The sequence below is a fragment of the Phragmites australis genome, chromosome 6 (genome assembly GCF_958298935.1).
Source record: "Phragmites australis chromosome 6, lpPhrAust1.1, whole genome shotgun sequence".
Lineage (NCBI taxonomy): Eukaryota > Viridiplantae > Streptophyta > Magnoliopsida > Poales > Poaceae > Phragmites > Phragmites australis.
In genome coordinates, this window is record NC_084926.1 from 3,602,883 (window position 1) to 3,617,387 (window position 14,505).

Sequence of the window (14,505 nt, forward strand, 5' to 3'; positions counted from 1 at the left end):
TCTGGGATCCTTGTGACTGAAATTTTAGTGTAGGCCATATATGCATTATGGGCGGAGCGGGATCTTTGCCGTTCCTCCCAGCCGCTGATATGCAGGGTTGATCTCGCATGCAGCGAGTGTGCTGTTACGGCAGAGGATCCACGCTTTTTATGGGCCTTAGTGGACTATCGTATTTTGTGATTAATATACCGCTACAATCTCTGTACACCTCCCACCCATTTCTCTTAAACCTGATATCTGATTCTTTGTGCTTATTGAGATATTGCCGCAGTCAAAGGATTTATTCCTGTGGTAGAGAAGGAAATGCATAATTTGTCCCTAAAATAAAAATTCTGATTTGGAAAAGAAAGTTAAAAAAATCAGGCTTCACCCTGATTTGCAGAACTATTGCTAATGCCACTAGATTTTAAAGATGGGGTAACCCGCAGGAGAGGCAATTGGTATTTATCAAGTTTGTATATATAATCAGTAGCGTCTCAGAAAAGGAAGAATTGATTCCGCTCAAAAACCAAAAGCAAAAGAAAATTTCTATCCCTGTCATGTAAAGCAGCTGGTTTTCGTACAAAGTTATGCGCCGCTAGATCAATCCTAAGTATTCATCGGATATGAAAGACAGCGTGAGGGTAAGAAGTAAATTCTATAGCACTCTATCTAAAAAGATTTTCATAAAGCATTATTTATATATCTATCTTGTGATTCAATAATTTGACTGAAAGAAAGAGTATATATGTGTTTTCATACGAAAGAAGATCTTCTGTAGGAGTATAAATTTGCTTAGGGGTAAAAACACATCCGTGTCAGCAACAGTTCGCATCCGGGCCCCGTTATGAGCCGGGCATAACTCGTCCGGCACCCGATCCGTCTCGTCCGCAACCTGCAGTCCTGCACCCTCGCATCCGCATTCGAGAGACCGTGACGCCCCGAGCACCAGCAGTTGGCCTTCCCCCTACTCGTCCCGTGCCGCCGCCGCCAGCCATGGGTTACACGAAGGACCAGCTCCTCGCGCGCCTCGAGGTCGGTACCACATCTAGCGCGGCCGCTCCATCCCTTCTCTCGCTCTCCCAACCTTCTCGGATTTCTCGTCCGCGTTGCTTCATGGCCTCGGAGATCGACTGGATTGGCGCTCGTGGCTGCCCTGGTGCTTCTGATTGTAGCATCGAGATGCTGCTGTTGAGCTTGATTTTCTCCGGAGTTAGCTATATCTTAGCGCGAGAAAGTGTGGTTATAGTAAGCCTAGTTGCTGGGTGTTATAGAAGGAGAGGGGACGCGACATTACAGCTATATCTTAGCGCGAGAAAGTGTGGTTATAGTAAAACCTAGTTGCTGGGTGTTATAGAAGGAGAGGGTTTCCGCCTTAATGGGCATAAGTGGAAGTGGGGTTTTTTTTTATCGCGCAGTTATATTACATGATTACCAGATTTTGATTTTGACTAATTTCGCGTCCTGGATGTTGTAATCGAGGTTATTGAACTTGGTTTGCTTTCTAGAATCACCGTGGAACCACCCAAGTAGGGCTCAATTTGGTGTTCTTGTCTTCTGCAGGAGCTTAAGATTGATTTCACGTGCTACGATCACCCTGTTGTGTTGACAGTCGATGAACAGGTCAGTGAGTCAAGGAGTCCACACTTTGTTCTGCTATGGTTTCCGATTGATTATTGTGATTGCTAATTGAATGTTCGCTATGCTAGGACAAATATGTTGGCCATTTAGGAGGTGCTTTGAGTAAAAATTTACTCTTGAAGGTATGTTGCAGCTGATGGATAGTAATTCTCTTAATTGATCTGCCTGTGTTCATGCTTTAATGTTTCTGAATTCTGAATTACAGGATAAGAAGCATCGGTTGTATGTTGTTTCTTCCCTTGCTGGCACCAAAGCTGACATGAAAAGTAGGCGGCTTTCTTGACGATTACTCCTATGTTACATATTTGGCATTCTTTTTTAGATAATGAAAAAGAATATCCCAGCCTCTGCTTTGATGAAGCTCCAAGCCTTTAATTATTACAAACTCAAGCACTTAGGCTAACCGCATCACACATCGTGATGGATTAACAAAATCAAATGAATAAAAGCCAACAAAGTTTGGATGATGAGAAATTATTAAGCACAAATCCTGTTGCTAAATTTCCATCCATGTCTGGCGAAAATCTGCATAACTGTAGTCTCTAGAATACAGCATGCAAGATGCATCATGTCTTTTTCCTCCTCACACTGTTGCAGAAGCGCCCAAAAATGGAGCCAATGTGTCCCCCTATATAGTACCTGCATGCAAGATTTAATAGGTATCTTGTCAAAAACCATATCATTTTTTGCTAAGCCATAAAGCCAATCATAAAGCAGCCGTCCCCACCATCATTTGCCCTTTTAATTTTGTTCCCAACCCAATAAGCCAATTTCCAAACATATCGTTGATGCTTTTAGGTGGGTACAAATCAAAAGCAATATGAAATGGTCTCCAGAGAAACCTAGCGAAATGGCAAGCAAAAAATAGATGTTGTATAGTTTTGTTGTTGCTACAAAAACAACAACTCTTGTTTCCATTCCAATTACGCCTCGCTAAGTTATCTTTGGTTAGAATTACACCTTTCTTGAGGTACAACATAAAAATCTTAATCTTTAATGGAAGTTTCAGATCCCATAGCACCCTATTTGCCCCCATATTACCATTGTTTATCAGAGCTTTATACATCGTTTGGACCGAAAATTGACCATTTTGATGCAGACTCCATCTAAAAACATCTTTGCTACTATTTAACTGCACGTGCACAATCTGTGCTACAAGATTATGCTATTGCACTAGGTTATTCCCAACTAAAGCCCTATGAAAAGAAACATTTAGCGGGACACTATTCATCACCATAGCTGCAGATGTATTTTTCCTGCGAACAATGTTATAGAGTGATGGGTATTGCTCTTTAAAGGTAGTATCTCCCAGCCACTTATCTTCCCAAAAACGAATTTGGTTTCCATCATTCATATGGAGGGAGCCCAAAATTATGAATCGTTCCTTAATCTTCATCAGGCCATCATGCATGACCAAAATTGTGAATCTCTTTGGTTTTTCTCTACCTGAGCTATTGTTTGATTCTTTAACTATTTGTTTTTAAGCAAATCCTGCTACACACCTTCTTCATTTATTACTTGAATAGCCATTTGCTGAGTAAACATTGATTTTGTATGTCAATATTTAGGATCCCCAATCCCCTTTGATCTTTGGGTTGGCACATGGTACTCCACTTAGCCAGCCTATATTTCTTTTTATGACCATCGCTTTGCCTAAAAACCCTCGATCTATAGTACTCCAGTTTTTTAAGAATACCTCTAGGTTCCTCAAAGAAAGAGAGCATAAACATTGCTAGGCTGGTCAGCACGGAATGATAAGCACCAATCTACCTCCAACAGATAGATGTTTTCCTTTTCAACTACTCAACTTCTTCTCAAAACGTTCCTCAATTATCTTCCAATCTTTATTAATAGCTTTCTATGGTGCATTGGAATGCCTAAATATTTGAATGGGCAATTACCTATTTGACACCCAAATAAATATTTGGCATTCTATCGACTAATGCTGTTTCTTTGCATCTTCTAGCTCTATCCCAGCGGCTTGGTTTGGGAAAAGGCGGTCTACGAATGGCACCTGAGGAAAATTTGCTAGAAGTGCTTCAGGTGAACCATTATACGCTGTTTTAAAAACTGAGCAATGAAGCAAAAAAGAAGATAGTGCATCTTTTGGCTCCAAAGTGCTGAGGGGGGCATAAGTAATGTCATTTAGTTCGCCAGGTTTACTGAAAAACATTTCAAGAATGTTTGCTGCTATCTTTAGTTAAATCTGGTTCTCTTTTGGTTTTCTGTAGAGAGTTCCATCTTTAGAAATGGTGTATTCTTAATGTTGTATATTGTTTATTTACATCGACACATAACAACTTATTGTCATTTGTAGCTGTTGTTTTTCTCTTCATTTTCAGTGAGGAGATTACCTGGGTTTTGGTGCATACTGGCTTTAGTAAACTTCTAATAGGATGGCTCAATTATTCTAATTTCAGTTACTTATTTTTTCCTTTAGAAAACTTGCTAATATGTTTTGTGCCTTTATTATGTTAGCAATAAGCCTTGATGTGTGCAGATTTCCAGCTAGCAGATTAGGGAGAATAATAGCCAATTAAAGCAGTAATGGCTGCAGTTATTAGCTGTTTGAACCAGAGATTTTCAGCTAGTAGATTAGGGAGAATAATAGCTAATTAAAGCAGTAATGGCTGTAGTTATTAGCTGTTTGAACCAGACCATATTGTAGTGGTCAACAGTGTATAAATAAAGAAGAAAACAGAAAAGGCAGCAAGCCATTGCAGCACCAAAAAAATACCACTGCTAGGCCTTTCATATTATGTCCAGGTGCCATTAGGGTGTGTTACTCCCTTTGCGTTAATAAATGAGTCTGCAAGGTATGGAATCTTGCTTTGACTGTATGATTGACATTGTATCTTATCTTTATCAATTATAGTATCCTTGATTGATGGAAAGCTATTACCAACCATAATTTTGTTCAAACTGTGATATCATAGTACTGGGAGTCTGGCTTATCAATTTTGTGAGTCATATTTCTGACAGCAGATAGGATATCTGAGCACTGTTTAATTCCTGGTCCCCTAAACAGTAAACAGATGTACTGTTAGGATTATAGACTTACATTATCTCATCATGAGCATGATTGTTCTTTGCAATCCAATCTGTTTGCTTTAATTTGAGGATTAGAAATGTCACCGGTGAAAGATATCTTGCTTGAGTGCTTAAAATCTTTCTTTTTATTTTCAAAATGTTTGGTTTTTAGCGTCTTCGGTACTTCTATTTCAAAGTGATTTGTACTCTGAAGACTGAAGTACTGTTTCATGCTATTTTTCTATTGCCTTTTTGAGTAATCTGTTTAACTGATTCATACAATTATGTTTCTGTGAGCAGTGCCGTTTCACTGTTACTTGATCAAGGTTTCAAGTCTAAACAGTGCTGCTACTTCCATCCACTGACAAATGATGTGACAATTGGTATGGTTCAGAATAATCACTTCCTTTACTGATGGCGTTCCATTACTTGAACTGCTGATAATTCATAGTTACTGCTATACTAGAATGCACACTGTATGTCACCATGATGCCAGACAGCCCACACTTCTGAGGAAGTTGCACAAATGATATATCCTTTGGCAAAAAGAGAGGTACAGTTTCAATTGACCTTTCGATTTCTGATTTACTTTGTCTCAGCTCTTAGCTCAAGCAATCTGGACAAGTTTATCATCTCCATTGGGAAGCAACCAGCTTATGTGGACTTAGAGGTATGTCTAACCCGGACCAAGAAATAGACCAGATTCAGCTGTGTGTATATCCAAGATCAAACATATACACACAGTGACGTCATAGATGAATAATCATAGCAATATCACTTTATTATCACGAATTATCCGAGTTTACATATAGGACCTTAAGGCTCAAAACATAAGACTGCAACGGAAATCTTAGATAAATCCTCGGTTGCTCCTTGGGCGATCTCATAGGCAATCGATTGAAAACCACACGATCCTAGAACGCACCATCATCCTCCACTTAGGGCTTGTTTGGTTGGGTGCATATGCCCCAACCAGGCTCCCAGGATGCAACATCTCGGTGTTTGGTTGCCTGTACCATCTTTGGAGCCTTGCTCACATGATGCAAAATCACTGTGTGAGCCTGGCTCTCGGGAAACGGATTTCAATTGTGTTTCTCCAGAGCCAGGCTCGTGGGATGTAGGCCTGGCTCAGCTAATGATGGTATTAGCATATAATTAGTGAGTATTAACTCATATTAGTACATTTCAAATTAGAAGGCTTAATATAATAAATTAAGTACTACAGAGTGTATTAATGCAAAATAAACATCATGTTAACACTTTTTTTTTCAATCTCATGCAACATACACTCATGTGGGCAACTAAACACAATCTCTTCTCAGCCAGACTGAGCACATGCAGCTAACCAAACAAATTGATACTGCATGCACTCAGTCTGGCTGAGGTGAGCCTGGCTCATAGATATGGGCCAGGCTCAAGCATGCGAGCAACCAAACACCCCTTTACTCTACATAGTCTTCGACTGAGAAACATTTATGGTATGGAAATAGCAAATATACTTCTCAAGTTATGGTAGAGATGCATATAAAGGCTTAATTCAAGAAAGGCATAATATGCATGTTTGCATAAATGTGACATTTACTTAGAAATAACTTTGAAAGCAATAAGTTAAAGACATGAATAATAAAATATCTCCAAAAGACCAAGGTTCCCAGCACCTTGCTTAACTAGGGTTCCAACCACCCAAATCACATCCAAGAATTCCAACCACCCAACCATAGTTCCCACCACCAAGGTTTTCCAAAACAGGCCCACCTCCAAGTTACTAATCATGTGTGGCATTTCATACCGCTCTTGATCGTGAGTACGACTGATTAATCAGTTTTACACTTTGCAAATGTTGTACACTTTACCCATAAGGCGTGATCCCCGTTTTGCCCGTGCAGATCAAACACTTACACACTTCCTATGGTGTGTGGCTAGAAAACACTACAAGATAGTTATAAAACATCTTCACAATATGTGTGTGCCCACTAAAGTTTCACCGTAGTGGGAGTACACCCTACACTCCATAAGCCCCCTCTTGTGCCATATAGTTCTGGAAGTACACCCTTTCACCTCTATACTCCCACTGGCCTGCACTATGTTGGAAAAATTGCTAATTATCAAGCTAGGTTACACCCATAACTTGGCTCGTGGTTGTAATGTAAAGCATGATCCGATCGCGCCACATATCGATCCTTAATCAATTTGAGCAAGACTAACACCAACCCGGCTCTCATGCAACCTGCATCGATCGCAACCATCCACTTGCTCAAATCCTAATTTCTATGTTGCTATCGAAGTTATCACAATATCCTTTTTGTTGCATAAGACCATTATCAAGATTAATAGTATGATCCTATATTTACCAACAACATGCTAAGCATGATCTACCCTTCCAAACAAATATCCCAACAACTATTGTAACAAGGAAATCAATAATTTCTAGGATAGATCTAAATTTAGGATTTTCTACACTTCTTGACAATTTAAATAAAATAGCCATGCATGTTTGTAAATAAAAGCATTTAAAACTAGGTAAATATGTTCAAGGACAACTTGCCTTCCTGCTGCTTAGTGGTGTCTCCAAAATCCTGGTTCTAGAAATCCTCGTACTCCTCTGGAATGTTGGCACACTTGCGATTATGCAAATAAAACAAAGGAGAACATGCTTCCAGAAGATTAAATCAGGGTAAAAAGGAAAAGGGGACAATATTCCCTGGGAATATTCTTCTCAAATTTCTGGATTTATTTTGCTAAAGAAAAAGCTAGTTTATGATGTCAACATGACCTAATTATGGCATCAACAAAGAAGGAATAATGAAAGAAATAAAAGGGGTTTCTGATGTGGCAGACACGTGGACCTGACATGGCATGCTGATTCGGATTAATCGAATGGGTATCTTCTAATCTAATCTCAGTTGTAGGCTATAGATCTAACAGTGGATATTGGCTCCAGCCGTGTTGGTCAGTGGCGGTCGGAATATGATCAGAACGACGCTGCGAGACTCGAGGAACAACAGCGAGTGGCAGAAAAAAAACTAGGAGGGAACGACGAGCTCACCAACGTCTTATTGGTGGTCGGAGTCGGCTTGGTGAGGCGTGGTACCGGCGAGGGGTGAGGGGGGGGGGAGGGCAGTGGTGCTCAAAACTTAGCGGGGAGGGGCATCCTGCGGCGGATCGTCGATGACAAGCAGTGCGAGGGCCTCCTCGTGAGTTTGCGGTCCAAGGAAGCGGCTTGACGGCGGCAGAGAAGCTTCAGCGATGCTCTTCGAGGGTGACGGCGCTACTCGCCAGAGACGAAGGCGAAGGGGCTCTCGAGCGGCGCTTGGCTTGCGAGAGAAGGGATTGATATTTTGGGAGGCTAGGGGGTCGAGGGAGTTGCCTTATATAAAGGATAGAAGATCAATGGCGGTGGCAAGGATAAGGGCGGATACATGTCGGTTTCATCGTTTAAACGTCGTCGGTGTAGAGATAGAGGGTAATCCCGAGAGAAAGGATAAGGCTAGATCGTAATGAACTCGAAGATCGGCTTGGATTAGGCTAGGAAGTTTCTAGAAGGCTATATGGTTTAGGGTTTTGTCACCGGAGTTGAGTTGGGGGGGGGGGGGAAGGGGGCAGCTGGAGGAAGGGGATGATGGGTGGGGTCAGTACGTCAGTGAGAGAGGGAGAAGGCGGGAGCGCTCGGGTGTGGTGTGGGCTCGACCCAGTGGAGAGAAGAGAGGGAGAGTGGGAGGGGCGAGTTGGGCTTGGCCCAGGCGGGAAAGAAGAGGTGAGCTGAGCTTAGGAGTTTGGGTTTCGGCCCAAAAAGGAAATTAGGGAATTTCCTTGTATTATATTTTAAGGAATTAAAATAAACAAGATAAAAATCAAACAAAAGAGCAAACACACTAGAACAAATCTAGGAAAATTCTAGCATGCTATGCAGCACCTATACGGATATGGGTATCAGTATCGGCCCGATATGGGAATACGTCATCTTTTTAGAAAACCCGATATGCGGATATGTTTACTATTTAAAAAACATAAATAAGTTACACCAGAGAGGGAATGGAGACGCGACGAGCGTCTGCTGGTGATGGCTAGAGGCGTGGCCACGTAGGCAGGCAGAGCGGCTTCCGGCTGGAGGCGTGGTCGCGTGTGCGGGCGGAGCGGCTTCCAACGATGGCAAGAGCTGAGGCCGGCTACAGCGAGAGGGCCTGTGTGCTAGCGGCGGCTGGTGAGATGGGAGAGCTGAGAGGTGGATTGTGAGTGATGAGATGCGAGATAGCGAGAGGAGGCAAGCACATGATTAGAGATTTTAGTAGGTTGAGAGGACTCCTGTTGGGTTGGGTCATATCCGCGAGGTATCCACGAAGTATCCCTGAGCTATCCGATATTCTACGAATTATTTTTTCTCGGATACTCCTTGGATACATATTTGAGCTGTATCTGAGTTGGATAAGGTGTTGGGCTCGATTACGCACCTCCCTAAGAGTATTCGTGTTTCATATCTAGCATGCATTCTAGGATATTAGGAACCTAAGAAAAATAGATTTAGCTTATGAAACTTATTTGTTGCCTTTAGAAATTAATTGTTGCCAAATAGTTATTGTAGAAAGTTTTATTTAAATTCGTAAAATTGGGATGCTACAAAATACTTGGATCATCAGGGTAGGCTTTCATTTTTATATTTGAGATATATTATGATTATTGTTTTGATGCAGGCTGCACCAGCTGTGGGCAAGGATAATCCTCCTGATCTAGCACATCTTGTGCCATCTGGAGTCCCAAATTCCTCAGAACAGTTGAGAACACAACACCTACTAATGTTCCTCATCAAACTAATGTGCCCAATGAGACAGGTGAGCTATTTATACATGCCATACTTTTAAGTTTCATCTCCTTGCTGTGCAGTTAATTGCTTTGTCTTATATATGAACGATGCTGGCAATTCTCAGTTGTAAGTTGTTCTGTTGAATCAACAAAATTTACATGATTTGGTCACCTTGTTGTGCATGTATCACATTTGTTTGGACCACCGAGAGAAGTGTTTTTTCAGCATGTACTATTATATGGAAGGGAAAGAAAAGTGCTCGGTTCCCCTAAAAAAAGGTGCTCGGTAGCACTACCATGTCTTGTTGGAGAATCTGAACTATGCTCGAACATCATAGTCTCAAGGCTACCAAGAGTTCTGTATTTGCATATGGTTCTAGAACTTGGTCAAGGCCTCCTAGCGATAACATAATATTTATTACTGCCATGATGCCATCAGAGCAAACTAACACTTAATTTGTGATCTACTGTCCTTACTTTGGTGGCCAACAAAAAGAATGAATCATGTAGCAGCTGTCACGAAACAATTTTAGGGGTTCACCAATCCTGTTCAGCCATTGAAGTGATGAATTGTGGTCTTGGGGGAATTGATGAAGTATCTTGCGGGTATCATGTAGTACTTGACATGTATTGTCTTATGTTCCTGGATTGTGTCACGAATTGTTTTACTATACAATTTTGATGATTATTTCTAGAATGAATTCGGCTTTTGAAGAAACAATTTATTACTTTTTATTCTTTGGCCTTGAGCTCATAAACATCATAGTGCAAGGAGAATGCAGCAATATTTGTTGCTTATTATTCCTGTCTGTAACTTATCCTGAGCTTATAAATATATTCGTTGGCCTATGCTTATAAACATGCATTTTATCTGTAACTTTTCCTGAGCTTATGATTATACTCTCAAGTTTCAATATTCAAGCATGACATACTTTGTCCATGATCAGAAGTGAAGGCTAAGCCCAAAGTTCAGAGCAAGGGCGCAGAAAAGTTGCAGAGCAAAGTAGATAAACCTAATAACGGTACCAGCGTTGAGAAATTTGTAAATAATGTGTTTGACATCATCTTCCCATTGTTCCTGTGTAATGAGGTAATCCTATGAACTTATCTATGATAGCCTTATTTTGTAATGTGTGCTCTTTGTATTGATAAATATTGCCCTGCAGGTATTGAAGAAATTGAATGTTAAGAATGAAGAGCTTTCCTCTATCTTAGATGATTTTAGGGGACGAGCTGCCCCATATTTGGAGAGCGTAACGGTTAGTTTCTCTACTGCTGTTTTTAAGAGGCCCGCTGTAATCAATTCGTACATGATACATTATACATATTCAAATCTTGGTTCATTCTAAAATGTAATTAAGCACTATTTGATTTACGGATGCTGTCAAAAGTGCAACACATAGTAGAAAGTCAGTTTCCCCCCTTATATGTCCTTCTTCCATTGAAATATTCCAACAAAAGTTGAAATTATAGCTCATATGCAATGTAGCTTCTGTGCTACAACCTAAAGGCTATACATTGAGTAATAGTGTAATACCGATATCTCCTTGTGTCTGCTGAGAAACTTATTAAGTCATGAGAGTTCATTTGGCAACATTTGTGAGGGATAATTGTTCCATGTTCAAGCAGGATGGAAACATAAGTAAAATTTCCCATGCTTGATTGGGCATGGTTTGATCACATATTTGTGAACTACTTTGGTCCAATATGATAAGATAAAACTGATACAACTTGATTATTTGGTGATATACATGCAGTTATATTTTGGATTTACTTCTACTATATACACCATCAATAAACATCGAGTAAATTTCGCAAAACTATAGATACTTTGATAAAATTATTATAAAACTACACTTTTAAGAAATAGTTCTACAAAACTACAGATCTAGTACCAATTTTATCGCAAAACTACAGATACTTTGGTAAAATTATCGCAAAATTACAGATACTTCGGTAAAATTATCGGAAAACTATAGATTTAAGTAACATTTTCATAAAACTACAGATTTAGTGCCGATTTTATCGTAAAACTATAGATTCTAAAAGAGTTGTTCATAGCCGTGTTACCATGACGATCAGGTCCCGCTTGCGGTCTCACAACAGCTGTTAGCTAATGAAACGGATCATTCGGGAGTTTATGTGATTGCAAGCGGGGCCTATTCGTCAGGTTAATAGGTCTGCGATAGAATATATAGTTTCACGATAAAATCGACGCTAGATTTGTAGTTTTGTGAAACTATTGCTTAAATTTGTAATTTTGCGATTTATGTCAAAGTATCTGTAGTTTTATGAGGTTCTGTATAGTCCGGGGCCCAGTCGTGAGCTATTGTGAGATTGTAAGCGGGTTCCAGTCATCATGGTAACGAGGCTGGGAACAACTCCTCTAGAATATATAGTTTTACGGTAAAATCGGCACTAAATCTGTGGTTTTGTGAAATTATTGTTCAAATATGTAGTTTTGCGATAATTTTGTCAAAGATCTGTAGTTTTGCGATAAAATTAGCGCTAAATATGTAGTTTTGCGATAAAATTAGTGCGAAATATGTAGTTTTGTGAAACTATTATTTAAATCTGTAGTTTTGTGATAATTTTATCAGAAGTATTTGTAGTTTGCGAAATTTACTCATAAACAGCGGGAGGTCATTCCCTTAACACGTGTGACATATGCCTTAAACGTTGTTAAACATTACTAACGTGGATGTTTTCCTTGCAGACGAGTCTGAAGAATGCATTATACACTGCAGGGTTTGACGCTGGTTTCAATACCATGCTCAATCATGGTTTAAACGGCCGACCCTCTCGGTAATAAAGTGGATACAAGTGACGGGAATCTGATTTACATCCTTTATATGTTCTCGGTTATTATATGTAATCAACCTTTTATGTTCGATGCTCCCATTCGATCTGTGGCGTCCACACTCCATGTTTTTTTTTTAGATTTGCTCAATTGTTTTCCTAGATGCTGATAGATCAATGAGATGTTTTTCCCGTGAATCTGATTTACAGGGTTCTGCAACTCACTCTCCCAACTTTAAGAATATCCCATATAAACGTCTGCTAAATCTTCAGAAATCAGTGTCACCATGATACTTGCATCACTCAATGTACATGGAGCCTTGCTTCAATTTGGCTTGCTCCTTTTACTATGTGCATTATTACATGCCCTTTACAGCAGGTTCCATCTTATTTTTGCAGCTCTACATTTTCACACCAGACTTCCACGATTCCTATTGAACTTGCTGAATCCAGGGCGCCATGAGTTACCTGACTTTGCCAACAAAACACTCCAGTTAGCGAACATCCTTGCCTCGATTGCTGTTCGATAGCTAGCACGGAGGCATTTTCTGAAGCAGGAAGGAAGAATTGTAGCAATCAGATCTGAGGTGACTTAACTGAGTGAATTGTATGGGAGGCGTTCTTCTCTTTGCACGATAGCGTCTCCATGGGAACAAGCTAGATAAGGAACAGAGAGCGCCACCACGCGTAGAATGCTGCAACTAACTCAAAACGAGCACCAAGTCAATTAAACAGCAAGTAAAATTCATGCGAATAACTTTGCATGCACCTCCATCATGTCGTTGTACATCGTTGATGCATAGATGTTTTTTCTCAGACGAAGAAGGAGAAGAAGAAAACACAGGTTGCCGCAAGAACAAAAGACTGGAGGGCCGTCATGTCATTACCGCCGGCGTCGGCCGCCTCCTGCCTCCCGCGCCGCCCGTGCTCCCACGTGTCGTCGGCGTCATCGAGCCCCCGCGGCGGCCACAGCCACGAGAACGGCCCCCACCTCACGATGGTCGGGGGCTCTCTCTCCCTGTCCCTGTCCATGTTCCTGCTGTTGCCGCTGGCGCGAGCTGCGGCGTGGCTGCTGTCGTTGGACCCGGCGCCAGGCAGCTGGTACCGGCAGACCGGGCAGGAGTTGTGGAGGCGGAGCCACGGCACGATGCAGTCGGAGTGGTACACGTGCTTGCAGGGAAGCTGCCGCGCGGCCTCCCCTAGCTCGAAGTCCTCCTTGCACACGGGGCACTGCGAGCCGTCCGAGAGGTGCGCCCCGGTGATCCGCACTGTCGGGAGCGAGTCTATGGCCGACGACGGCGCCGGCGCAGGGCCTGGGCGGTCGTTCTGGGTGAGCTCCTCGATGAGTTCGTTCAGGTTGGTGGGCCCCGTGAAGTAGCTCCCCGGGTCGATGGCAGGGGGCGTGGACGGCCGCCGCGCCACCGGCGCCGGCGGTGGGGATGGCACGCGTCGACGAGGCGGCGCCGGTGCAGGAGCCGGCGCTGCTGGCAGTGCAGGCTGGCGGAACGCGCGCCCGGGGACGGCGGTGGGGTCCCCACCGTATATGACCCAGCGGCGCGGGCGGCCATCGTCCTGGTACTGCGGGTGGAACGGGTGCGGCACGAAGTGCGGCGGCGGGAGCGCGGGTCGCGGCGGCTGGTCCATCTCGTGGAGGAAGCGGCCGAAGCAGCGCGGGCAGAAGACGTCGGTGGACGGGTAGGAGATGATGCGGAGCGCGCGGCCGCACTGGTAGCACCAGTACATGCGGCACGTCCGGCGCCGCGAGCCGCCGTACTGCGCGGGCGTCGTCATCGACATGGCGGTGGGACGGATCACGGATCAGCTGGGGGTGCTCTGTAGGCTTGCGAAGGTAGCGTCGGGGTTGTGCATGAAAGAACGCTGGTTTTAAAGCAATGTAGTTGATTGATTGGGACGGGGAAATTGAGGCATGGATGGGAAAGGATGGCTTTGCGTGGGGACGAAAGCGATTCTGCGGCGAGGTGAGCTCGTAGGGCGCGTGCCGTTTTCGGCTTCGGTGCGGGTGACTTGAGCGTGGTGCCAAAGCGCGGGTTGCTTGCCGGCCAGGAGGAGCGGAGATGGAGATGGAGATGGCGCGAGTGGGGAAGTTAACTCTGGACGGTTGGTTGGTTTGGGCGTGGGAGGGAAGGCAAAACAAGCTGCCTTGGGCGTGAGATGGGCCTGGCCCGAGTACACCGTTTTTGTGAGGATTTTTATTTTTATATTTATATTTCGAAAATCAAAAAATTGCAAAACTAGATG

General features: G+C 42.8%; 1 protein-coding gene and 1 pseudogene across 2 annotated transcripts; one reads left to right on the plus strand and one right to left on the minus strand.

Moving 5' to 3' along the window:
* The first annotated feature begins 858 nt into the window (after nt 1-858).
* Nucleotides 859-12,470, plus strand: LOC133921140 (uncharacterized; annotated as a pseudogene).
* A 111-nt stretch (nt 12,471-12,581) lies between these two features.
* On the minus strand, nt 12,582-14,407 carry LOC133921139 (E3 ubiquitin-protein ligase RZF1-like). 2 transcript variants are annotated; one of them, XR_009910213.1, is made up of 3 exons: nt 13,134-14,407; nt 12,844-12,941; nt 12,582-12,714 (listed from the first exon to the last, which is right to left on the minus strand). XR_009910213.1 is itself a non-coding variant. In XM_062365905.1 (2 exons), exons 1-2 carry the CDS (start codon nt 14,041-14,043, stop codon nt 12,904-12,906), a joined length of 948 nt encoding a protein of 315 aa, XP_062221889.1. In that variant the 5' UTR covers nt 14,044-14,407; the 3' UTR covers nt 12,602-12,903. The 2 variants fall into 2 exon arrangements, 1 of the variants encoding a protein (XP_062221889.1); XM_062365905.1 differs by having other exon boundaries at nt 12,602-12,941.
* Nucleotides 14,408-14,505: the final 98 nt, after the last annotated feature.

Coding starts and splice junctions, on each gene's coding strand:
- LOC133921139 (XM_062365905.1), bottom strand. CDS start 14,043: ATGTCGATGACGACGCCCGCGCAGTACGGCGGCTCGCGGCGCCGGACG. Junction 12,942..13,133: donor GGAGGCGGCCGACGCCGGCG/GTAATGACATGA, acceptor AGTTAGTTGCAG/CATTCTACGCGTGGTGGCGC.